This window comes from Mustelus asterias, chromosome 8 (genome assembly GCF_964213995.1).
Source record: "Mustelus asterias chromosome 8, sMusAst1.hap1.1, whole genome shotgun sequence".
NCBI classification, from domain to species: Eukaryota; Metazoa; Chordata; class Chondrichthyes; order Carcharhiniformes; family Triakidae; genus Mustelus; species Mustelus asterias.
The window spans coordinates 32,099,960-32,127,219 of NC_135808.1; the positions used below are offsets into that span (position 1 = coordinate 32,099,960).

The 27,260-nt window shown below is 47.2% G+C and overlaps 1 protein-coding gene and 1 non-coding gene across 2 annotated transcripts; both read right to left on the bottom strand.

Annotated features, from left to right (window-relative positions):
* Positions 1–12,101: 12,101 nt before the first annotated feature.
* LOC144496976 (zinc-binding protein A33-like) lies at positions 12,102–20,260 on the bottom strand. Its single transcript, XM_078217637.1, has 6 exons — positions 19,825–20,260; positions 16,616–16,708; positions 16,305–16,535; positions 15,044–15,066; positions 14,743–14,951; positions 12,102–13,911 (listed from the first exon to the last, which is right to left on the bottom strand). Exons 1-6 carry the CDS (start codon positions 20,236–20,238, stop codon positions 13,379–13,381), a joined length of 1,503 nt encoding a protein of 500 aa, XP_078073763.1. The 5' UTR covers positions 20,239–20,260; the 3' UTR covers positions 12,102–13,378.
* On the bottom strand, positions 13,156–13,347 carry LOC144498067 (U2 spliceosomal RNA). The gene has a single exon (XR_013498631.1). It is a non-coding gene; the product is annotated as a U2 spliceosomal RNA (small nuclear RNA).
* Positions 20,261–27,260: the final 7,000 nt, after the last annotated feature.

Sequence of the window (27,260 nt, forward strand, 5' to 3'; positions counted from 1 at the left end):
GCTGACTGCGGGATGCCTTAAAGCCTGTTTTAAAATAATGTTGACAAGAATTGTGCCAGGAGCCAGTGTGTATATCGAAGAAGAGCCCCTAATGAAGATCCCCGAAGACGTCAGAAGAAATGAAGATACTGGAAGAAATAAAGACATCAAAAGAAGCAAAGAAGGAGAGAAGAACGAAGACCTGTATATGTGAATGTATGATTGTTGGTCTGAGGATTGTCCAAGCTATAATTCGACCAAAGGGAGGGACTGTAAAGGGGAAAATACAAGGGGGGCACACTCTAAAATGGCAATACAAGAAAGCACACTCTAAAATGGCTGCCTGGCACATAAAGGGTTAACTGGGAAAGCCAAAAGAGCAGACACAGGCTCCTGCTGTTTGTGAACAGAATTCCCACTCACCTGAAGAAGGGGCTCAGAGCCTCGAAAGCTTGTGTGGCTTTTGCTACCAAATAAACCTGTTGGACTTTAACCTGGTGTTGTTAAACTTCTTACAGAAAAACCTAACAGACAAGCCATTTCCAAATCACAGACAGTGACTCATAGCAAACAAACACCTCAGGAAGCCAAAGCCAAGGGTCAAGACATCTTTTAAGATAAGGAAACCCCAAAACAAAGAGCTTAGATTAATGTTAAAGGAAGGCGGGAAATATGAATGCGAGGGAACCGATTAGCACCTGAACGAGACGAAACTAGCCATTGATAGACACAGACATAAGGAGATGTACCCATTCATAAAATGTTAAATGTCTATACCTTTTGTACTCTTGTAAACATGAGGAAATGTACCCATTCATAAAATGTTAAATACTTGTACTCACTTAAACAATGTGATAATGTTCGAATCACCGGTATACCCATTGTGTAAAAGTATAAAAATGAACCGCTCCTGACATACTATTGAGAGAAGGTTTGCTACAGACCATGTGCCTTGTCTCCATGGATCCGTTTAATAAATCGTATTTTCTGAATCTCGAAGTCTGACTACTGGTGGATTTTTCCCACAACACCGCTTACCTGGCCTCAGCGATCTACAGCCTCGATCTCCTGCTCAGCAGGTCAGGAACCATCAGTCCAGGAGGAGAAGGGAGGGAGGGAGGGAGGGCTTGCTGTTCGTATCAGCTTCCACAACGTGCCCTGCTATAGCAGTGGCAGGCAGAGTGACTGCGGCAGTCACAATTAAAACAGGGCACGGGGTCAACCTTCCTGCCATGGGAGGGGTTCTGGATGATTCTGATCTCTGGCTGGAGAGAGAAGACAGCCAGTATCTTCACCCTGATGGGTGTTTGAGGAACGGCTGGTTAGTGATGCCATCAGTGCGGGTTTAATTCCCGTACCAGCTGAGGTTATCCGTGAAGGCCCTGCCTTCTCAACCTTGCCCCTTGCCTGCAGTGTGGTGACCCTCTGGTTAACTCACTACCAGTCAGCTCTCCCCTTCAAAGGGGATAGCAGCTTATGGTCAACTGGGGCTATGGTGATGTTTACATTTACGTGTGGGTGGCATCGCAGCCTCTGAGCCAGGAGTTCCAACTTCAAATCCCACTTCAGGACTTGGTGACCACAGAAGATGCGTTTACACCAAGGCCAAAACAGATTGATTATCAACTGGCCAATCCTTCCAATATGCCCAAGGCAGGGAATCAGAGTAGCAGAGTGTCCGGGTCAGCTATACTTGATGTGGAGAAGTGCCCTTCAAGCAGTAGCCGCCGGTGACAGGATAGTGGCCTGTTCCACGATAAACTAGCTGTGGAAACATTCAGGAGCATGTTCCTTATCTCTCTCCTGCAGTGCCAGGCGTGGAAAGAGAAAAGGAAGTAGGGTGTATGTCCCAATCTCTCTCCAGTCCCAATCTCCTCCCCCCCCCGCTCCCCCGTCATCCTGCCCAGCCCCAATCTCTCGCCCCATCCAAATCTCCCCCCAGTCCTAATCTCCATCCAGTCCTCATCTCTCCCCCGGTCCCAATCTCCCCCAAGTCCTGATCTCCCCATCCTAATCTGCTCCCCCAGTCCCAATCTCTCCCCCAGTCCCAATCTGCCTCCCAGTCCCAATCTGCCTCCCAGTCCCAATCTCTCCCCCAGTCCCAATCTGCCTCCCAGTCCCAATCTCTCCCCCAGTCCCAATCTGCCTCCCAGTCCCAATCTGCCTCCCAGTCCCAATCTCTCCCCCAGTCCCAATCTCTTCCCCCAGTCCCAATCTCCCCCTGGTCCCAATTTCCCTCTGGTCCCAATCTAACCCTGGTCCCAATTTCTCCCCAGTCCCAATCTCTCTGCCAATCCTAATCTCTCCCCCAGTCCCAATCTCCCCCCACCACCCCTGGTCCCAATCTCTCCCCTGGTCCCAGTCTCTCCCAGTCCCAATATCTCCCCCAGTCCTAATCGCTCCCCTCCCCCGCAAGACCCAATCTCACCCCAGTCTCAATCTCCCCCCCCCAGTCCTAATCTCTCCCCAGTCCCAGTCTTCCCAGTCCCAACCTTTCCCCCAGTCCCAGTCTCTCCCAGTCTCAATCTCCCCCAAGTCCCAATCTTTCCCCCAGTCCCAATCATCCCAGTACCTAAGAAAGAACAAGCAGCGTGCCTCAATGACTATCAGCCATTGGCTTTGACATCCATCATTATGAAGTGCTTCAAAAGGCTAGTCATGGCACGAATCAATTCCAGCCTCCCGGACTACCTGGATCCACTACAGTTTGTCTACCGCCGCAACAGGTCCACAGCAGACACCATCTCCCTGGCTCTGCACTCAACCCTGGAACACCTAGATAACAACGACACCTATGTCAGTCTCCTATTTATTGTCTACACTCAGCCTTCAACACCATTATTCCCACAAAATTCATCTCCAAACTCCGTGGCCTGGACCTCGGCAGCTCCGTCTGCGACTGGATCCTGAACTTCCTAACTCACGGACCACAATCAGTAACGATAGGCAACAACACCTCCTCCACAATCATCCTCAACCCAGTGCCCCACAGGGCTGTGTTCTCAGCCCCCTACTATACTCCTTATACACCTATGGCTGAGTGGCCAAATTCCTCTCCAATTCGATTTGCAAGTTTGCTGACGACACCACCGTAGTGGCTCGGATCTTAAACAACGAAGAGACAGACTACAGGAATGAGATAGAGAATCTGGTGAACTGTGTGGCAACAATAATCTCTCCCTCAATGTCAACAAAATGAAGGAGATTGTCATCGACTTCAGGAAACGTAAAGGAGAACATGCCCCTGTCTACATCAACGGGGACGAAGTAGAAAAGGTCGCGAGCTTGAGGTTTTTAGGTGTCCAGATCACCAACAACCTGTCCTGGTCCCCCATGCCGACACTATAGTTAAGGAAGCCCACCAACACCTCTACTTTCTCAGAAGACGAAGGAAAAAGCCAAGACTCTCACCAACTTTTACAGATGCACCATAGAAAGCATTCTTTCTGGTTGTATCACAGATTTGGATGGCTCCTGCTCTGCCCCAGACCGCAAGAAATTACAAAAGGTCATGAACGTAGTCCAATCCATCATGCAAACCAGCCTCCCATCCATTGACTCTGTCTACACTTCCCGCTGCCTCGGCAAAGCAGCCAGCATAATTAAGGACCCCACGCACCCCGGACATACTCTCTTCCACCTTTATCCTTTGGGAAAAAGATACAAAAGTCTGAGGTCACGTACCAACCGACTCAAGAACTGCTTCTTCCCTGCTACTGAATGGACTTACCTTGCATTAAATTGGTTTTTGTCTACACCCTAGCCATGACTGTAACACTACATTCTGCATTCTCTCGTTTCCTTCTCTTTGAATGGTATGCTTTGTCTGTAGAGCGTGCAAGAAACAATACTTTTCACTGTATATTAATACATGTGACAATAATAAATCAAATCAAATCAAAATCAAAATCTCTCCCCAGTCCCAATCTCTCCCGTCCCAATCTCTCCCCAGTCCCAATCTCCCCCCAAGTCCCAATCTTTCCCCCAGTCCCAATCTCTGCCCAGTCCAATCTGCCCCCCAGTCCCAATCTCCCCCACAGTCCCAATCTGCCCCACAGTCCCAATCTCCCCCACAGTCCCAATCTCCCCCACAGTCCCAATCTCCCCCCAGTCCCAATCTCCCCCCCAGTCCCAATCTGCCCCCGAGTCCCAATCTCCCCCACAGTCCCAATCTGCCCCCGAGTCCCAAACTCCCCCCCAGTCCCAATCTCCCCCACAGCTCCAATCTCCCCCCCAGTCCCAATCTCCCCCCCAGTCCCAATCTCCCCCCAGTCCCAATCTCCCCCACAGTCCCAATCTGCCCCAAGTCCTAATCTCTTCCCCAGTCCCAATCTCTCCATTCCACTCTTCACACTCCCCCCACTCCAAATAATTTGGGGAGAGTGGGTGGGAGAAGCAGCTAAAGAAGCCATTTGAGAGGAGAAACTATTCCAAATACTCTGGGGGGAATTCCCTTTAGAAATTCTTCTCCTCAGGTGTTGATGCTTGTGTTGAGCTAATGGTCTGAATGCGTGGGCAGTTTCAATCCCGCTCACTGTTATGGTAACAGGGTCAGTCAGAACCTCCTCCACCTGCTGGTAAGTCGCCCCCAGCTCAGAAATTTTAAAGCATTGAAAAGCATTGAAACTCAACCCGTTTGCTCAAATCAGTCACAGGCTGGTGAGAGGGGCAATAGAAATGCAAATTCTTCCTTGCAGCTATCTGCTTCATTGGACATTCCCCTCAGCCTGACAGTGAAAGTAACATCGCAGGAAATCTCAGAGGCTGCTACCTTAGTGTCACCACCTCCCACACTTTTATATTGAATTTTTCAATTGGTATCCATTCATCAGCCATGGTCTTATTCAATGGTGGAGCAGCCTCGATGGGCTGAATGGCCCACTCCTGCTCCTACGTTCATATCTTCCCATTTTCTTGTTTTCCCTTATCACTTGCTTCCATGTCATATCCTCCCTGTCCTAGAATGCATCATCCTCCAGCTCTGTACCCTGATAGTTCACTCTTGGGGGCTATTTGGGGGGGGTACAGTACCAGCACTGACTGAACCATGAGCTCAACGAACCCTCACGGTGCCTGTATCCTGCACATCAGCACAGGTAGACATGCTCACCTGCCCTGGTGTTGCTGGTTAGCTGTGGCAGCCACTTTGTCCAGCAGGAGGGTGAGGGAAATGTGATCCATGAACATGGGGCACAATGTGTTTGAGGGATGGACCTCCTGCAGTTGAACAGCTGGCAGCACGTGCCAACCATGAGGCAGGAGATCAGATGCACACATGGCAGAGAAACGGAGCACAGCACAGGAACATCAATCTCTAGCCAGGAAACAAGATGTGGCAAAACAAAACTGATAAACTAGTAATACAGAGTCACATAGGATTACAGAATCCCTACAGTGCAGAAAGAGGCCATTCAGCCCATCAACCCTGCACTGACAGCAATCCCACCCAGGCCCTATCCCCATAACCCTAAATATTTATGCTGCTAGTCTCCCTGACACTCGGGGCAATTTAGTGGACATGGAATTAACAGTTAAGTGCAGAGCTCGATGGAAGATCACTGGTCTGAAATATTCACTCTATCCCACTTGCCACGCATGTTGCAGCATTTTCTAATGTCCAGCCTCTGCAGTGTTTTGCTTTTACAATGCAGATATAAATATAATTGGGAGATAAGCAATGCTGGATTTAAACTTGAGCTTGCCTTGTGAGGAACTGGTCATGCAGGGGTATCATCACTGGACTTGTAATCCAGAGACCCAGGGTAATGCTCTGGGGACCAAGGTTCGAATCCCGCCATGGCAAATGGTGGAATTTGAATTCAATAAAAATCGCTATTAAAAATCTAATAATGACGATTCTTGTAAAAACCTATCTGGTCAGGCCTACATGTGATTGCAGACCCATGGCAATGTGGTTGACTCTTAAATGGCCCAGCATGTCAATCGGTTGGCATGCTGGGCAACTGGGGATGGATCAGTGACTCCCACAACCCACACAATAATAAAATACAGTAGTTATTCGTGGCAGAGGCATGTGAGGTGGAAGACAGGAGGTTGGAGGGAAAATAATGGATTTGCAAGAGTTACGATCCACATGAATGCAACACAACTGCCTCAGGAAGCTCTCCCCTCTCAGTGATAGCGGTAAAAGTGAAGATTGCTGAATAGGTACAATAAATAAATGGTCAAGGACCCCCATCGCAAATCATTTACAGTGTTAAAGTTTTGTCACCTCGCTCCCCAGTTTCAAGATGGTGTGTTGCTGGAGCCCCCCCCCCCCCTGACTGGGGAGTCAAAAACTTGCATTAATTGAGGAAGTTCCGACAGCATCTGTCTGTCTGCGTGATGAGGTCCCTGTGTCAGGATTGAAACTGCACAGGGAATCTGTCCTGGGAGTGATTGATGGGTGCAGTGCAGAGGGAGCTTTACTCTGTATCTAACCCCGTGCTGCACTTATCCTGGAGTGTTTGGAGAGGCCTGTGTCGATGTTTATGTTTACATTTATTTATTAGTGTCACAAGTAGGCTTACATTCACACTGCAATGAAGTTACTGTGAAAATTCCTGAATCGCCACACTCCAGTGCATTTTCAGACACGCTAAGGGAGAATTTAGCATGGCTAATGCACCTAACCAGCACATCTTTTGGACTGTGGAGGAAACCGGAGCACTCGGAGGAAACCCACACAAACACGGGGAGAACGTGCAAACTCCGGTATCTAACCCCGTGCTGTATCTGTCCTGGGAGTGTTTGATGGGGACAGTGTAGAGGAAGCTTTACTCTGTATCTAACCCCGTGCTGTATCTGTCCTGGGAGTGTTTGATGGGGACAGTGTAGAGGGAGCTTTACTCTGTATCTAACCCCGTGCTGTACCTGTCCTGGGAGTGTTTGATGGGGACAGTGTAGAGGGAGCTTTACTCTGTATCTAACCCCGTGCTGTACCTGTCCTGGGAGTGTTTGATGGAGACAGTGTAGAGGAAGCTTTACTCTGTATCTAACCCCGTGCTGTACCTGTCCTGGGAGTGTTTGATGGCGACAGTGTAGAGGAAGCTTTACTCTGTATCTAACCCCGTGCTGTACCTGTCCTGGGAGTGTTTGATGGCGACAGTGTAGAGGGAGCTTTACTTTGTATCTAACCCCGTGCTGTACCTGTCCTGGGAGTGTTTGATGGAGACAGTGTAGAGGGAGCTTTACTCTGTATCTAACCCCGTGCTGTACCTGTCCTGGGAGTGTTTGATGGAGACAGTGTAGAGGAAGCTTTACTCTGTATCTAACCCCGTGCTGTACCTGTCCTGGGAGTGTTTGATGGAGACAGTGTAGAGGAAGCTTTACTCTGTATCTAACCCCGTGCTGTACCTGTCCTGGGAGTGTTTGATGGAGACAGTGTAGAGGGAGCTTTACTCTGTATCTAACCCCGTGCTGTATCAGTCCTGGGAGTGTTTGATGGCGACAGTGTAGAGGAAGCTTTACTCTGTATCTAACCCCGTGCTGTACCTGTCCTGGGAGTGTTTGATGGAGACAGTGTAGAGGAAGCTTTACTCTGTATCTAACCCTGTGCTGTACCTGTCCTGGGAGTGTTTGATGGAGACAGTGTAGAGGAAGCTTTACTCTGTATCTAACCCCGTGCTGTACCTGTCCTGGGAGTGTTTGATGGAGACAGTGTAGAGGGAGCTTTACTCTGTATCTAACCCCGTGCTGTATCTGTCCTGGGAGTGTTTATGGCGACAGTGTAGAGGGAGCTTTACTCTGTATCTAACCCCGTGCTGTACCTGTCCTGGGAGTGTTTGATGGCGACAGTGTAGAGGGAGTTTTACTCTGTATCTAACCCCGTACTGTACCTGTCCTGGGAGTGTTTGATGGCGACAGTGTAGAGGGAGCTTTACTCTGTATCTAACCCCGTGCTGTACCTGTCCTGGGAGTGTTTGATGGCGACAGTGTAGAGGGAGTTTTACTCTGTATCTAACCCCGTGCTGTACCTGTCCTGGGAGTGTTTGATGCAGACAGTGTCGAGGAAGCTTTACTCTGTATCTAACCCCGTGCTGTATCTGTCCTGGGAGTGTTTGATGGCGACAGTGTAGAGGGAGCTTTACTCTGTATCTAACCCCGTGCTGTACCTGTCCTGGGAGTGTTTGATGGGGACAGTGTAGAGGGAGCTTTACTCTGTATCTAACCCCGTGCTGTACCTGTCCTGGGAGTGTTTGATGGGGACAGTGTAGAGGAAGCTTTACTCTGTATCTAACCCCGTGCTGTACCTGTCCTGGGAGTGTTTGATGGGGACAGTGTAGAGGAAGCTTTACTCTGTATCTAACCCCGTGCTGTACCTGTCCTGGGAGTGTTTGATGGGGACAGTGTAGAGGGAGCTTTACTCTGTATCTAACCCCGTGCTGTACCTGTCCTGGGAGTGTTTGATGGGGACAGTGTAGAGGGAGCTTTACTCTGTATCTAACCCCGTGCTGTACCTGTCCTGGGAGTGTTTGATGGGGACAGTGTAGAGGAAGCTTTACTCTGTATCTAACCCCGTGCTGTACCTGTCCTGGGAGTGTTTGATGGGGACAGTGTAGAGGGAGCTTTACTCTGTATCTAACCCCGTGCTGTACCTGTCCTGGGAGTGTTTGATGGCGACAGTGTAGAGGAAGCTTTACTCTGTATCTAACCCCGTGCTGTACCTGTCCTGGGAGTGTTTGATGGGGACAGTGTGGAGGAAGCTTTACTCTGTATCTAACCCCGTGCTGTATCTGTCCTGGGAGTGTTTGATGGCGACAGTGTAGAGGGAGCTTTACTCTGTATCTAACCCCGTGCTGTATCTGTCCTGGGAGTGTTTGATGGGGACAGTGTAGAGGGAGCTTTACTCTGTATCTAACCCCGTGCTGTATCTGTCCTGGGAGTGTTTGATGGGGACAGTGTAGAGGGAGCTTTACTCTGTATCTAACCCCGTGCTGTATCTGTCCTGGGAGTGTTTGATGGCGACAGTGTAGAGGAAGCTTTACTCTGTATCTAACCCCGTGCTGTATCTGTCCTGGGAGTGTTTGATGGCGACAGTGCAGAGGAAGCTTTACTCTGTATCTAACCCCGTGCTGTATCTGTCCTGGGAGTGTTTGATGGAGACAGTGTAGAGGAAGCTTTACTCTGTATCTAACCCCGTGCTGTATCTGTCCTGGGAGTGTTTGATGGCGACAGTGTAGAGGGAGTTTTACTCTGTATCTAACCCCGTACTGTCCCTGTCCTGGGAGTGTTTGATGGCGACAGTGTGGAGGAAGCTTTACTCTGTATCTAAACCCGTGCTGTACCTGTCCTGGGAGTGTTTGATGGCGACAGTGTAGAGGGAGTTTTACTCTGTATCTAACCCCGTACTGTACCTGTCCTGGGAGTGTTTGATGGCGACAGTGTAGAGGAAGCTTTACTCTGTATCTAACCCCGTGCTGTACCTGTCTTGGGAGTGTTTGATGGCGACAGTGCAGAGGGAGCTTTACTCTGTATCTAACCCCGTGCTGTACCTGTCCTGGGAGTGTTTGATGGAGACAGTGTAGAGGAAGCTTTACTCTGTATCTAACCCCGTGCTGTATCTGTCCTGGGAGTGTTTGATGGAGACAGTGTAGAGGAAGCTTTACTCTGTATCTAACCCCGTGCTGTATCTGTCCTGGGAGTGTTTGATGGCGACAGTGTAGAGGGAGTTTTACTCTGTATCTAACCCCGTGCTGTACCTGTCCTGGGAGTGTTTGATGGCGACAGTGTAGAGGGAGCTTTACTCTGTACATAACCCCGTGCTGTACCTGTCCTGGGAGTGTTTGATGGCGACAGTGTAGAGGAAGCTTTACTCTGTATCTAACCCCGTGCTGTACCTGTCCTGGGAGTGTTTGATGGCGACAGTGTAGAGGGAGTTTTACTCTGTATCTAACCCCGTGCTGTACCTGTCTTGGGAGTGTTTGATGGAGACAGTGTAGAGGAAGCTTTACTCTGTATCTAACCCCGTGCTGTACCTGTCCTGGGAGTGTTTGATGGAGGCAGTGTAGAGGAAGCTTTACTCTGTATCTAACCCCGTGCTGTACCTGTCCTGGGAGTGTTTGATGGCGACAGTGTAGAGGGTGTTTTACTCTGTATCTAACCCCGTACTGTACCTGTCCTGGGAGTGTTTGATGGCGACAGTGTAGAGGGAGCTTTACTCTGTATCTAACCCCGTGCTGTACCTGTCCTGGGAGTGTTTGATGGCGACAGTGTAGAGGGTGTTTTACTCTGTATCTAACCCCGTACTGTACCTGTCCTGGGAGTGTTTGATGGCGACAGTGTAGAGGGAGCTTTACTCTGTATCTAACCCCGTGCTGTACCTGTCCTGGGAGTGTTTGATGGCGACAGTGTAGAGGGAGTTTTACTCTGTATCTAACCCCGTGCTGTACCTGTCCTGGGAGTGTTTGATGGCGACAGTGTAGAGGAAGCTTTACTCTGTATCTAACCCCGTGCTGTACCTGTCCTGGGAGTGTTTGATGGCGACAGTGTAGAGGGAGTTTTACTCTGTATCTAACCCCGTGCTGTACCTGTCCTGGGAGTGTTTGATGGAGACAGTGTCGAGGAAGCTTTACTCTGTATCTAACCCCGTGCTGTATCTGTCCTGGGAGTGTTTGATGGCGACAGTGTAGAGGAAGCTTTACTCTGTATCTAACCCCGTGCTGTATCTGTCTTGGGAGTGTTTGATGGAGACAGTGTAGAGGAAGCTTTACTCTGTATCTAACCCTGTGCTGTATCTGTCCTGGGAGTGTTTGATGGCGACAGTGTAGAGGAAGCTTTACTCTGTATCTAACCCCGTGCTGTACCTGTCCTGGGAGTGTTTGATGGAGACAGTGTAGAGGAAGCTTTACTCTGTATCTAACCCCGTGCTGTATCTGTCCTGGGAGTGTTTGATGGCGACAGTGTAGAGGAAGCTTTACTCTGTATCTAACCCCGTGCTGTATCTGTCTTGGGAGTGTTTGATGGAGACAGTGTAGAGGAAGCTTTACTCTGTATCTAACCCCATGCTGTATCTGTCCTGGGAGTGTTTGATGGCGACAGTGTAGAGGAAGCTTTACTCTGTATCTAACCCCGTGCTGTACCTGTCTTGGGAGTGTTTGATGGCGACAGTGTAGAGGAAGCTTTACTCTGTATCTAACCCTGTGCTGTATCTGTCCTGGGAGTGTTTGATGGCGACAGTGTAGAGGAAGCTTTACTCTGTATCTAACCCCGTGCTGTACCTGTCCTGGGAGTGTTTGATGGAGACAGTGTAGAGGAAGCTTTACTCTGTATCTAACCCCGTGCTGTACCTGTCCTGGGAGTGTTTGATGGAGACAGTGTAGAGGGAGCTTTATTCTGTGTCCTGTTTTGTATCTGGCCTGGTCATGTTTGACGTGGACAGTATAGAGGGAGGTTGACTCCATTTGTACACTTTGACACAGGGTGTGTGAGTAAAACGTGACTGGATAGGAACAAATAAGATTGTGAGAAGTATTGACAATGTGGAGGTGGACAGGTTGTTTACTCTTGTGGAAGAATCTAGAACCAGGGGTCACTGTTAAAAATAAGTGGTCACCCATGTTCGACAGAGATAAGGAGAAATCTTTTTCGATCAGAGTGTCGTGAGTCTCTGGAACGATCTTCCTCAAAAGGCATTGAAAGCAGAGTATTTGAATATTTTTTAGGCAGAGCTGGATAGAATCTTGATTAACTGGAGGCAGGTGGTGTGAAAGGTTATCGGGGGGTCGACAGGAATGTGGGGTTGAAGTTACAATCAGACCAGCCATGATCTTATAGAATGGTGGAGCAGACTCTGGAGGCCGAGTGGCCTTCTCCTGCTCCTAATTCATATGTTTTTATGTATGGAGCTGACATAAGGATCTCTGGCTCTGTTCTGTACTAAGGGGGAGTGGGAGAGTGTACTTGTTGGCAGGCGGGGATAGGGAAAATCCTGGAACGTGGGCATAAACTGATCCCGACTGCATTGAGATGTAGTGATTTATGTTGGCAAAAGGAGCATTTAAATAAATTTAGACTTGATTTAATTTAGTTGAATGAATTCTAATTACTGCATCCCAAATTAACCTTTAAGCTGCTCAAGTTCTACAGATGTAACCATCGGGCAAAGACTCAGACAGTGAATTAGCAAATAACAAGTTTATTGAACATACGCAAAAGAAAACAACAATATACTTTTCAATGAACTAAAGACTAATCTATTTACTAATAAATAGAAAGAAAAGGCATACTTGAGTTTGGCAGAAGGGACAGACTGCTGAAGCTTTTTAATCTTTTTAGATCAGAGAGTTGATTGGCCTCATTTGAATTTCAGCAAAAGCCCTGGCAGTTAACTGTTCCCTGGTGCACAATGGAGTGAACCCATCTGGTTCACTAATGTCCTTTCAGGAAGTCCTTTTCTGGTCTGTCCCACATGTGACACCAGATCCACAGCAATGTGTTTGACTTTTAAATGATTTGATTCTGAATTACTTATCCTTCAATTCCACAGTAATTGAGGTACTTTCTTCTGATGCAAACATTTCATTCTCGGCGATGATTACTGGACAGCACGATATTAACATAGCTCATTGATTAGTAATATCAATATGGCTTGTTTTTTGATCTACACTAATTTGATCTGCTTGATTTTGTTAAAAGGTTTCTAGTAATGGTCAAGTTAAGCAGTTAACTTAAATCCTGTTAAAGTTAAATCGAATCACCAGGCCAGCCGAAATGGGGTTTGGTGAGGGGAGTGCGGTGGGGATAGGGGTTAAATTCCTGCTACTTTTGACTTACAGGCAGCGCTGAGAAAGCAATTCCTATTTGATTCGACTGCTGCCATCTCCATTTAGCTCCCAGGAATGTCTCACGGAGCAGTATTAAATTTCATTAGGATTCCCAATGACACTGTGAGAGAGGGACACACACAAGCCCGTGACGTGACACGCTGCCACATTAATGTATCTACGGTGGGCAACAGGGCTGACACATCATGACATTGTAGTTTTACTCTCCCCTCCACTCCTGGTCCTCTCCCACCCCTCATTGGAGAAGGGCAGGAAAAATATTGATCCCATTTTTTTTTGTTTTTATTCCAATTAATTCAAATCAAGTCCAATTCAGAGTCTCAACAAGTTGAGACATTCCCGATCCATGCTGACAAGACAGGGCTCTCACCTCCTGTCTTGGGCCTGATCGACATGATCCAAGCTGATTGGAGTAGGCATAGCTCCTCCTCCAAGGCTTGATCTCATTTGCATCTTAGCCAAAAGGCCGAGATGCCGCTTTTAAAAATTGCTTCAAGTGAAGTTAAAATGTAACCGAATGACTTCAACCAAGCACAGCATGTCGATACTACACTTGATCTTAGCCAAAAGGCCGAGAAGCGTTTTTCTGCATGTTCTCACATGAAGTTAGAAATCTACTGTTCAAAATGACGCAGTTTAAGGGGGACAGCATTTTCATCACACAATCCAACCCAGAAATAAGGGAAGAGTTTCTCAGTGAAGGTGTCAGTGAAAGTGTGGAGAACGGACATATCATCAGCATTGTAAAAGCTCACCTGTCCTCCCTCATAGTCCAGGAAAACTCCGACGTTCCTGGGATTCTCAGTGGGGGTCAGGGGGACTGATGGGAAATCGATAGCTCCGTATTGATTCCCATTTCTCAGCCACACAGCCCAGTAACCAGCTTCAGAACCCAGTGTTATCTTTCCCTTCCTATTGGCTGACTCTCTGGTCACACCCACATCCCACGCAGTCTTGTCCCCAACCTCCACCTCCCAGTAATGTTTCCCTGATGTGAATCCCTCTGATCCCAGGACACAGCAACACACATCAAATCTCTCTGGATTATCAGGAACTTGTAATTCTGTGTCACTGAGTCTCACACTGGTCAGGTTCTCAGACAGCACGAGGTTACGATGGGCTGTGTTTGGGTCCAGTGTCAGTGGGGCTATAAGGGGGTAAATTGAAAAGAGATCAGGTTAAATATTGTAACATGGGAAGGTGCATGGACACAGAATATTATCCGATATCTTTACAAAGGACAAGTACCAAGCCCATAGTTCAGTATCAGAAAGTATTACAGACTGGGCAACGTGTACATAAATAAAAGTAAAATACTGCGTTGCTGGAAATGTGAAATAAAAACAGAAAATACTGAACAAACTCAGCCAGTCTGACAGCATCTGTGCAGCAAAATTCATTTAATGTTTTGGATCTAAATGTCCTTTCTATCCCAAACTTTAACTCTATTTCCCTCCAGAAATACTCCATGGTGTATGGTTAGATATATTCCCAGACTCCAGTGTGTACAGTGAACAGATATTACAGACTGGGTACGGTGTACAGTTAGATATATTCCCAGACTCCAGTGTGTTCAGTGAACAGATATTACAGACTGGGTATGGTGTACAGTTAGATATATTCCCAGACTCCAGTGTGGACAGTGAACAGATATTACAGACTGGGTATGGTGTACAGTTAGATATATTCCCAGACTCCAGTGTGTACAGTGAACAGATATTACAGACTGGGTACGGTGTACAGTTAGATATATTCCCAGACTACAGTGTGTACAGTGAACAGATATTACAGACTGGGTACGGTTAGATATATTCAGATATTTTATCAGACTCCAGCGTGCAAAGAACAGCTCTTGGATCAGGTACTTGGTACGGCTGCCGCAGTGATCTGGATCAGTTACAGACAGCACCTTCAAGAGAGGGAGGGTGAGGGCAGGAAGCTGTACAGAGAGTGGACACCAAGCTGGGGAGTTTCTTACCTGAAAAGATGATCCGTTTCATTGCCTTCCACACTGGGTAGAGAAACGAGCCTCGGAATCCTGCATATTTCTCTCTTGGAAACATCACTATCTCCTCATTCAGTTTAAAGACATCACTTCTTTCTGAATCTGAATCTTCAAATCCATATTCATCTTTTTCATCTTCACTCCCCTCATCATCTTCCACATCCTCCCCTTTATCCAGGTAGCTGTGTGAATGGGATTGATTTAATCACTCTCTGCTGGATACAGACTGTGATCACAGTGTAAAACCCTGTGTGAGTTGGGATTAGATACTCACCTTTCTTTCAATCTTTTCAGTTCCTGTGGGACAGAGAATCAGAAATATTTTAATCAATATACACACTGCTGTTTAGACTGTAATTTTAAATGATGTAGAATCAGTGACTTTAGTTAAATATGAAGCGATTTGGGTAGAGTTTGCAATGCACTTCCACAACCCTTACCTTACTCTCCCATCCATTGACTCTGTCTACACTTCCCACTGCCTCGGCAAAGCAGCTAGCATAATTAAGGACCCCATGCACCCCAAACATTCTCTCTTCCACCTTCTTCCGTTGGGAAAAGATACAAAAGTCTGAGAACACGTACCAACCGACTCAAGAACAGCATCTTCCCTGCTGCCAACAGACTTTTGAATGGACCTACCTTTCATTAAGTTGATCTTTCTCTACACCCTAGCTATGACTGTAATACTACATTCTGCACTCTCTCCTTTCCTTCTCTATGAATGGTATGCTCTGTCTGTATAGCATGCAGGAAACAATACTTTTCACTGTGCACTAATACATGTGACAATGATAAATCAAATCAAAATCAAAACCTCCAACCCCAAATGCACCCACACTGTTTCCCCTGAAAACCTGAAGAATCAATGATCCTCACAAGACCAGCACCCATGGGACTCAACCCCAACATGTCACTGCTCTCAGCACCAGCACCCATGGGATTCAACTGGAACACATGGTTACACTCGGGATGAATAACCATGGAACAATATTTCATCCATTCAAGCAAAAGGGGAGTAGGAAAGAAATATGAAAGCAGATGACCTTTATTCTAAAAGAGAGAACCTCTGGAACTCCATGCGAGATATTTAGATGCTGACTCAACTGATACAGTAACCTGGTAATCACTGTTAATGTTGTAAAACTAATAAGGGTTAGACCAACAGGACAAGGACAAGATTAATACTTTGCCCTCACTCAGGCTCTCCTAATCAGCTGATCTGAATCGTCGAGGGATTTCCAATAGCAATGGTTTGTAACTGGGAAAGTACACACAGCTGGGAGTTCTCCCCTGTCCAGTTCAAACCCACAGTCCTATCACATCAAGACTTCTGTTTCTGTTTTCTCTGCAGCCAGTGAGAGGTGAGACAGTGTGGGACAGTCTCCTCAAACACTCCCAAGCTGAGTCCTGACTGAGATCAGTGTGTCCTCAGTTATGCTGCACACTGTGTATTGTTGTGATGGTGATTAAACCCTATTATAAAGTTTTTGTACTTAAAGCAACCGTTTGGAGATTGGGTTATAAAGGGTCACCTGGAGAAAGGAGATATTGTCGTGCTGCTCGTTGTCTGCAGAAAGGTTAGTCAGTTCATCACAAAGCATCTGTGCCTCTTCCATCTTTCTCAGATTCTCCTCTATCAGTCGCTTGTCTTCCTCCTTTTGTCTCCTCAGCTCTTTGATTAAATGTTTCTCTTTGTCTTCAAGATATCGATGGATTTTGGCAAATTGTGCGGAGATGTCTTGCTCCAGGGATCCAGTGAGTTGCTATGACAGTGAGAGAGATTGTTTAAACAGCGGGTTGTTAAAGGGTTGCAGTGTTGAAAGGGAGCTGGAGTCATACTCACCTCCAGTTCTGAAATCTCCCTCTGCTGCTGCTGTTTGAATTGATTTAATGTATTCTTATCATCCTCCGTGATAGCAATCGATTTCAGTTTGTCCTAAAATGGAATCAGATCAGAGCATAATCCACTGTAACGTCTACTGTTGTATCACAAACTAGTGAGAGTCTCGTTTCCAATAACCCAGGGAAGGAGCAGCATATAAACAGAGGCAGAAGTAATAGAACTGTGGGCTTGAACTGCACAACAGAGAAATCGGGCGGGATTTTCCATTAAATATTCAAAGCGTCACAATGGCGAGAAAACGCAGGGGCAGTCAGTGCCCGTACGCCGACACGGAGGACCGGTGCCCAATGCTGGAAGATTAACTACCTTGTTCGGGCAGCAAGGTTGAGTGTCCATTTCGTCTTGGCATCAGACCTGTCTGTCACACCTCCAATGTCCATGTCGAGCCACGCCTTGACACCCTGCGGCCCTCGGCACCTGAACCCCCAGCACCTTCCTCCAACCCCTCTGGCACCCCTTGTCACAACCGTGCCGACCAAGGCACAGCCCGACACACTCCACAACCAACCCAATCCCCGACATCCACCCCCTTCCAGCCAACAGGTTTCCAATCACCCCCCCCCCCCCCTTCTGTCCCCACAGGAGGAGTTGGCCCATAACCACTGGGAATGGGAGAAGACCGGGGGTGCAGTTCCCAAGCTGTGAATCCTCACTCCGTTCAAGGAGCGAGCACTTCATTGCAGAATAAGCTTCACACCCATTTTGGGTGAGATGCGGCTCTCTCCATTGGAAAAGGGCTGGGATGATAGCAAACCGTTTTGCACCTGGCATGATTTATTTTTTTACCATCTCACATTATTTTCCCAGCTGGCCACACTGATCGCTGGGCATACCCATCATCACTGGACAAAAGGGGGAGCATGGTGTGAAAATCATTGTAAGCTTTTAATTTAATTCATCGCCTAATCATATAATCAAATATACAAACTAAAAATAACTGAGTTACTTCGTATAAATATAAAGCAAAATTGATCATTTAACAGTCAATTAAATTATGTTCAATTGTTTAATCAGATCTTGGGGAGAATTTTAATATTAAATTATAACAATACCAGTAGGTTCTGAATTTATCAATAAACTGAGATCTGTGTTATGTAGGTATGAAGAGTTGAGTAAAAACATTTAAATTAGCTCCCTATACAATCAAATGTCAGCACAAGGGGAGCAATTGACACCTGAGTCGCTGGTGAGTGTTTATTTATTCAAGCCTTAGCATTATTTCTGTTAATTCACTTAATAGTTTAATAAATAGAGGGATGGCAGGTAATCTCAGAACTGTGGAGTTCACATCCTGTTCCACGTGGGAACTCCAGGTTACTGCTCCAGTCCTGCATCGCCCCATATGCAGGAAATCTCTTCAGCTGTAGTAGCTGAATTGACGGGTTTCACACATTGAGCAGCAACTGGTGTTACTGCGTTGCGTTGTCAAGGCTAAGAGTTAACTTGTTTCTGGATGCAGTCACCCTACAATCTTAACCATGTGCTAGCAGAGTAAGGGTGGGTGACTGTCAGACAATTGTGGATGATCAGACAGGTAGTTGAGGTGTATCCCACTCCCCAATCTGCCCTCCTTACCTGGACTGTTTGACATGTGATTCCAGATCCACAGCAATGTGGTTGCCTCTTAAACACCCTCTGAAATAGCTGAGTGAACCACTCAGTGCAAGGGCATTTAGGGATGGGCAATAAATGCTGGCCCCACCAGTGACAGCCATATCCCATGAATGAAAAAAAATAAAGTTGAGATACACTCCACAAGGATAGGAGAAACAAATTCAGAGACCCCAGGATGGGGCAGCATAGGGGCACAGAGGTTAGCACTGCTGCCTCACAGCACCAGGGACCAGAGTTTGATTCCGGCCTTGGGTCACTGTCTGTGTGGAGTCTGCACGTTATTCCTGTGTCTGTGTGGGTTTCCTTCGGGTGCTCCGGTTTCCTACCACAGTCCAAAAGACATGCTGGTTTGGTGCATTGGCCATGCTGAATTGCCCCTTAGTGTCCAAAGATTATTACATTAGGGGGATTAGCCATGGTAAATGCACACAGTTATGGGGGTAGAGTGTGGGGTTCGCCTGGGTTAGATGCTGTTTTGGAGAGTCGGTGCAGGCTTGATGGGCCAGGTGGCCTCTTTCTGCACTATAGGGATATGATTCTACGAGAGAGAATGAAAGAAGATTTTTGCACAGGAATAAAAAATGCTTAGGCTCTGACCAAGGGCACAAAAAACTGCAAAGGGTTGTGAATGTAGCCCAATCCATCACGCAAACCAGCCTCCCATCCATTCACTCCGTCTACACTTTCCGCTGCCTCGGCAAAGCAGCCAGCATAATTATAGACCCCACGCATCCCAGACATTCTCTCTTTCACCCTCTTCCATCAGGAAAAAGATACAAAAGTCTGAGGACACGTACCAACCGACGCAGGAACAGCTTCCCTGCTGCCATCAGACTTTTGAATGGACTTACCTTGCATTTCCCTACACCCTAGCTATGAATGTAACCTTACATTCTGCACTCTCTCGTTTCCTTCTCCCCGATGCCACAGTGGTTAACACTACTGCCTCACAGTGCCAAGGACCGGGTTCGATTCCCAGCTTGGGTCACTGTCTGTGTGGAGTTTGCACATTTTCCCCGTGCCTGCATGGGTTTCCTCCGGGTGCTCCGGTTTCCTCCCACAGTCCAAAAGACGTGCTGGTTAGGTGCGTTGGCCATGCTGAATTCTCCCTCAGTGTACCCGAACAGGTGTGCCGACTCGGGGATTTTCACAGTAACTTAATTGCAGTGTTAATGTAAGCCTCCTTGTAACTATTAAATAAATAAACAAACTTTATGTATTCTATGTATGGTATCATTTGTCTGTAAAGCACGTCAGAAAACACTTTTCACTGTATCCCGAACATGTGACAATAATCTGCTTCCAGACAGTAACTCCGGTTTACAGAGTGACTCAGTGAATTGGCTCCAGACAGGAACCAAGTGATCCAGTTCGATCCAGGGATGGGATTTCAGACAGGCAGCCAATGATGCGCTGGGAAACAAACATTTCAGCTGCCCAGTCCCTCCCCCCAGGCTGCATCCACCCACTGGGGAGCGGGGAATTGATGAATCTCCTTCCTCTCCCTCTGCACCCACCCACCACGTCCCCCTTACCTTGTACTTTCTCACCGCGTCCGCCACGGGCAGGAAGCTGTGTCCTGAGTGTGAGGGTGAATCGCGACAAATGACACAGATCAGAGTCTGATCGTCCTCACAGAAGAGTTTCAGCTTCTCATCGTGTTCCTCGCAGTGAGAGCCCACCGCCTGTGGCGCCGGGTTCACTTCCAACTGTCTGGCTTTCTCACAGAGATTGGCCAACACCCTGGCATTTTTAAACGACCTCTGGGGGAAAACTGCCCGGCATTCCGGGCAGGAAAACTTCTCCCCCTGCTTTCCCCAACACTTCTGGATACAGGATTTACAGAAGTTGTGCTCACAGTCCAGCCGCACCGGCTCCTCAAACAGAGCCAGGCAGATGGAGCAGGTTAAATCCTCACTCAGGGTTAAGACTGATTTACTGGCGGCCATCTCAGTTGCTGATCCTCGATTTAATTTCAATTTCACTTTCCAGTTTATTGCGAAACTCACTTTCAACCTACCTCTTATCAGGCAAACTAGTCAATGTTCAGTTTAATTTACATGCTTGTAAAGTTTCTTACTCATTTACTGAATATGGGCGTCACTGGCTAGACCAGCATTGATTGCCCCTGACACAATCGCCCCTTAATTTCCCAATCTCTCCCACCAATCCAACTCTCAACTTTGACAAAAGGTCATCTGGACTCGAAAGGTCAGCTCTTTTCTCCCCTTACAGATGCTACCAAACCTGCTGAGATTTTCCATCATTTTCTCTTTTGGAATCCAAATGTATCTCCCCCTGTCCCAATCTCCCCCCAGCCCCAATCTCTCCCCCAGTCCCAAACTCTCCCCCTGCCCCAATCCAGCCTCTTCTTATAACTCAATCCATCAAGTCCCAATAGCATCCTGGTAAATCTTTTCTGCACTTTTTCTAGTTTAATGATATCCTTTCGATAATAGGGTAACCAGAACTGTACACAGTATTCCAAGCGTGGCCTTACCAATGTCTTGTACAACTTCAACAAGATGTCCCAAATGGCAACCTTCTGCATTGTATGGATTCTATGATCTTACTGAATGGGGGAGCAGGCTTGAGGGGCCGAGTGGCCTATTGTTGATGCTAATTTGTATGTTTGGGTTATTGGCTCGAGATGTTTCACCACCAGTGAGATGAGGTCTTTGGCTGTCTGATTGAACACTCTCCCTTTTGTAAAAACAAGGGCATAAAATTTCCATTCCTCCAGACCTCTGGGTGAAATTTGAAAAGCTAACTATCTCCTCCCCTCAAGATACCAGAAGTGCGATGTTCTTTCTGAGGATCCTGGATATGTGATATCTGTTCCCATTTTCCTTACCTCTTTATCAGACATATTCGGGATGGCGCTTCCCAAATCTCTTTCACTTGGGTACTTTGATGTACTACCCAGCCCGATTCTGGGATTTATTGCATCTTGGAGTACAGGAGTGACTCTTTTACCTTTTCTAATACGAGCAGCAACCAGAGAATTACATCCTCAGAAATAAATGTATGGAAACAAATGGGAACATTGGGCCTGTTTACCATCAGAGGAGATGATATCATGAGGAGTGAATCGAATTGGTTGGAGACTGGCATCTGTGATGCTGGGAACCTAAGGAGGAGGCCAAGATGGATCGTCCCCTTGGCACTTCTGGCAAAAGCTGATTGTAAATGCTGCAAATATGTTGTTAGTACTCTTATGCCAGGATCCCCCATCACTGGGGACATGGATGTTTTGGAACACTCCATTTAAAAAAACATTCTTTTCATTGGATGTGAGCATTGCTAGTAAACACTTGTTGCCCTTTCCTAGTTGACCTTGAGAAGGTGGTGAGCTGCCTTCTTGAACCACTGCAGTCCCTGTACAGTAGGTACACCCATGGAGCTGTTAGGGAGGGAGTTCCAGGATTTTGACCCAGCGACAGTGAAGGAACGGCAATATATTTCAAAGTCAGGTTGGTGAGTGACTTGGCGGGGAAATTCCAGGTGGTGGAGATCCCAGGTATCTGCTGCCCTTGTCCTGCGAGATGGACATGGTCGTGGGTTTGGAAGGTACTGCCGAAGGAACTTGGTGAGTTCCTGCAGTGCAACTTTTTGGTGGTACAGATGGCTGCCACTGTTTTTCGGTGGTGGGGGGAGTGAATGGTTATGGTGGTGGATGGGTTGATAGTCAAGCAGGTTGCTATGTCCTGGATGGTGTTGAACTTCTTGAGTGTTGTTGGAGCTGCACCCATCCAGGTAAGTGGGGAATATTCCATCACGCTCCTGACTTGTGTCTTGTAGACAGACTTTGTGCCTTATTAATCCTGTTCTTCATTCCTACATAGGCGTATTTGGGATTTTGGGGGGCAGGAGTGTAATAGCATGGCTCTTTAACGAGGACAGGCTTTGGGGAGTCAGGAGGTAAGTTACTCGCTGCAAAATTCCCAGAATTTTCTGTTTTTTTTAAAGTTTTGACTCAGGCGAGAAAAGTGGGTCGGAGCTCACCAGTTTCACTGCTGGCTTTCCCGCCATACTTTTAAACACCTCGAAAACAAATGCTGGAGACATGGTTCACGCTGTCTCAGTGCCTGAGCAGGGTCAGAAATAGCTGGGATCCCGAGGTCAGGGCACCCTTATTATCGATTTCCAATTTTAAAAAAATGAACCCTCCACAGAAACACAAGGGGCCCCAACCCCCCAACCCCCGCTCAATGGAGCTACCCAGAGGGCCCCCAGCATCTAACCATGTGTTGTAACATCACCAAATCAAATCCTCATTGTTACTGTGATAGATCGAGGGTGACTCAATGTGGTTTGAATCAATAAAGGATTTGTTACCAAATACAGACTAATATATAGAATCATAGAAACCCTACAGTACAGAAAGAGGCCATTTGGTCCATCGAGTCTGCACCAACCACAATCCCACCCAGGCCCTACTGCCATATCCCCACATATTTTACCCGCTCATCCCTCTAATCTATGCATCCCAGGACCCTAAGGGGCAATTTGAGCATGGCCAATCAACCTAACCCGCACATCTTTGGACTGTGGGAGGAAACCGGAGCACCCGGAGGAAACCCACGCAGACACGAGGAGAATGTGCAAACTCCACACAGACAGTGACCCAAGCCGGGAATCAAACCCAGGTCCTTGGAGCTGTGAAGCAGCAGAGCTAACCACTGTGCTACCGTGCCGCCCCAAATTCCACCATCTGCCGTGGCGGGATTCGAATCAGGGTCCCCAGAACATTAGCTGAGTTTCTGGATTCAGCGATAATACCACTAGGCCATTGGCTCCCCTTTTATAAAGTTTATTTATTAGTCACAGTAGGCTTACATTGACACTGCAATGAAGTTACTGTGAAAACCCCCCAGTCACCATACTCCGGCACCTGTTCGGGTACACTGGAGAATTTAGCATGGCCAATGCACCTAACCAGCACGTCTTTCAGACTGTGGCAGGAAACCGGAGCACCCGGAGGAAACCCATGCCAACACAGGGAGAATGTGCAGACTCCGCACAGACAGTGACCCAAGCCGGGAATCGAACCCAGGTCCCTGGCACTATGAGACCGCAAACAATCAAACAATCTCAGACTAGATTACAAGTCTCTCCTTGATCCGTGGTACGCGCCTTCCAGCTGATTTGCTCAGCTTCTCGCCATGGCGATCAATAGGGCCCTCACTGATCACGTGGCCCTTGGGAACCATTCCTGCTTAAAGGGCCATGCTATCACACTCCTTCCCCCCAAAATCCCAAATGCATTTATGTCAGAACGAAGAACAGGATTCGTATATCACACAATAGGCTCTAGATAAAATGGCTAACAGGGAAACGTCTGGAAAACTCACCAAAGATTTGATCAGTTTGGAGACTCCCAAGCTCTGGTAGAGCGCCTCAGTTCAGTGGTGAACTCTTCTACAGTTAAAGGGCCAGGCTGGACAGCCAGAAATGGCCGACTATTTATTCCAGGATCTAGTGGCTATTCTGGCTCCTCAGTTTCCACAACCATCGGTTGCTCCGGTTCCACATTCTCCACAGGAATCCCAGTAACCAGTCTTTCCTAAAGCATTTAAAATAACAAAGTTGCATATTTCCCGCTGTAAATTTAACCCTATATCTTAAGAGGTTTCTAAGGATCAACATTGCATCAGGGAGACTCTTAAAACTGGGATAAACAACACTGCTTAAAGTACAGAGCAAAATGCAAATCGACTTGAGTGGAGACTTATTACAGACATTGCAAATCCATTTTATTACTCACAAATATACTTTTCACTGGAAATTAACAGCGTGTCATAACAAAACTGTAAGAAGAATAAAAAAAAGAAAATCTTTAACTTTCTGCGCATTTCAAATATTTTAAGCATCTTTTTAGCATATTTAAAATAAAAATAACCTCCCCCCACCTCACAAAGAATGTCTGCTGCCTCTATCATTACAGCGAGAGCAGAAAAAGTGTGTAAACAAATAAGTATAAAGACTCACTTATCATCGGAGCAAGTAGAGGCAGTTAGGAGAGAATGCAGCTCAGTGCTTCAATCCCAGCAACTTTAAAAACAGAACCAGCGGTTTAACCTTTCACCACGCATGTCCATGCTTCTGTATTGAATCTATCCCAGTTAGCATAGGTCAGTGGTGGGTAACCTGTGGCCTATCACTGGCATAGATAATGACATTGTGGTAATGTTACTGGGACAGTAATCCAGAGCACTGTACATACTTAATCCATTGAATTAAAATTCACTTGTTGTTGGATATGAAGTGCAAAGCATTTGGCCAAGCATTTTTGCCACACCCATGTCAACCTCAGAATGTCCCGACATACTTTTCAACCAAATTAAACACTTCTGGCTGAGTGTGGCATCAAGGAACTCTATGCGGTTGTGTGGAATTTTAGTTTGGGATTGATTCACAGATATGGAGTTGGAAGATGACAATAGGAATAATTTTGAAAGGAGATTCCTTGCTGGAAATCTTTGTGGAGTCTGACAGAAGGGTTTTGGGGCGATGGGGAAGTATCCTTAAATCCCAGGTGTCTCTGTTAGCCTTCTTGGAAGTTTGAACATCAATAGCAGCACCAAGACCTAGCTTGGCTGGTGATGAGAAAGGCACTCCCTGCCAGATTCTTTATACACGCCCAAAGTCTCTGTGCCACTGCACAATGCCCTCGAAGCTACTGCGGGCGGGACAGGGGGATGGAGGGGAAGACCGTTCTCCACCTCCTTGTGGAATGTGTCTTTGCAAAGAAGGTTTGGAGAGAGGTGAGGTGGTTTTTGGCGAGGTTAATCCCGAGCAGGACGCAGGACTCTGTGCTCTATAGGCTGTTCCCAGGCACTCTGAGGCAAACATCCAATGTTGCTGGAGGATCATCAACTCGGTGAAAGATGCTCTTTGGTCTGCCCGAAACTTCCAGTGCAAAGAGTTGTCCTCGACCCTGAGTGTTTCAGATTGGCACATTCCAAAACCCAGGATGACGTGTTGAGGGACGCACTCAAGTTTGGGGCAGCTGCCACCAAGGCGCAATGGGGAAAGGCCACTGTGTAAGGACTTTCAGCCAAAGTAGACCGAGTGGCTGGTAACCAGGTAAAAGCCCTCAGACTGTGTGCCGAACCCAAATGATATGTAACTGTATTGAAACACCACAGAACAAGGTTTATTTATTCGTCACAAGTAAAACTTACATCAACACTGCAATGAAGTTACTATGAAATTTCCCTCGTCGCCACAGTCCAGCGCCTGTTTGGGTCAATGCACCTAACCAGCTCGTCTTTCAGACTGTGGGAGGAAACCGGAGCACCCGGAGGAAACCCACGCAGACACGGGGAGAACGTGCAAACTCCACACAGACAGTGACCCAAGCCAGGAATCGAACCCTGGTCCCTGGCGCTGAGAGGCAGCAGTGCTAACCACTGTGCTCCCATGCCGTCCCACAGTGCAATGTGACCAATGTATATCGCTTGAATAGAAATGTACTCTCTCTAATGAAAATATTGAAAAGCCTGTTATGTTCCCATTACTGAATTGAAGCATCTCAGATTGCATCTTGTTCTCTGGAGAAAATGTGACTTTACTGCTGTAACAATTTGAAATGTCTTGTCATGTTTCTTTCAGAGATTTTATGCATTTACATTTTAAAAACTTCCATCGCCAGGGACCCATGCCTGTCTTCTTTTCCCTCCCCAAAGTCCATGTCCCAAATCCGTACCCAGTTTTCCCAACTCCATACGGACACCCGCTACCAGATTCCATCCCTACCACTGTTCCTGAACATTCCTAAACTGCCACAAAAATGACATTCCCTCTTCCTGTGACAATGACACTGACCCTCCTTGTCCTCCCTGCTGACATTAACACTAAGACAGTGAGCCACACAACCCCCCTTCCACACCGCAGCGTCGATCTCTACAGGGACTGCTTCCCACTTAGTTCCATTCTAACATGTACAGTCCGAACCAGAGAACCTGCTGTAAAGTAACAAGTAAAGTAAAGCTCGACACCATCCTGGACAAAGCAGCACAAATGATTGTTACCCCTTCCACTAACATTCAATCCCTTCACCACCGATGCACAGCGCGAGCCACCTGTACCATCTACAAGATGCACTGCAGGAACTCACCAACGTTACTGAGGCAGCACCTTCCAAACCCATGACCTCTACCATCTCGAAGGACAAGGGTAGCAGATACCTGGGAACACCACCACCTCCATGTCACTCACCATCCTGTCTTGGAAATATATTGCCGTTCCTTCACTGTCGCTGGGTCAAAATCCTGGAGCTCCCTCGCAAACAGCAATTACAATTCGGGGACTGCAGGGGTTCAAGAAGACCGCTCATCATCACCTTATCAAATGAAAGTAGGGTTGAACAATAAATGTTGGCCTAGCTAGCAACGCCTACATCCCGTAAATAAAAATGAACTCCTGCAGTGACCCTACCTGTTACCTCTGAAATCCCCACCAGGGTCTATCCACACTCAGTCCTTTTCCCCATCCTCAGCACTGTCCCTTAGCAACATCATCCACAGGCAGGGAGTCAGGATCCACAGGTACGCTGAAAGTAGCCCCAGCTAATACACCTCCCTCAACCACCCCACTCTCAGGCTTCGGACTGTTTGAAACAAGATTGGCTGGCTGGGATTTCCGACCTCCAGCCTGCCCCAGAATTCTCTGTGCTATTTTTCCCCATTTTGAGGAGAAGGTTACAGTAAATCTGGAACTGGGGGAATTTCAGACAGAGAGGGGTGGAGAGATCATTCTGCTCAGGGAAATCACACTGGAATTTCCAGCTCTTCCCCAGATTTGTATCCCCATTCAAAACTCTGGAGCAAAAACAAATGATTCCATTGGGTCTTTAGACACCTGACATTCAAAGAGATAGATATTTCTCAGGTAATTTTACGAATGCAATCTGGGTGAAATGAAACTGAAAGTTCAGCGAATAACAGAAGCAGGAGCAGCAACGGAG

Excerpts from the sequence above, each read along its gene's own strand:
- LOC144496976 (XM_078217637.1), bottom strand. The coding sequence starts at position 20,238 with ATGGCCGCCAGTAAATCAGTCTTAACCCTGAGTGAGGATTTAACCTGC. Across the intron at positions 16,536-16,615 it reads GGGAGATTTCAGAACTGGAG|CAACTCACTGGATCCCTGGA; the intron begins GTGAGTATGACT and ends TCACTGTCATAG. Across the intron at positions 14,952-15,043 it reads CTGAAAAGATTGAAAGAAAG|CTACCTGGATAAAGGGGAGG; the intron begins GTGAGTATCTAA and ends CCATTCACACAG.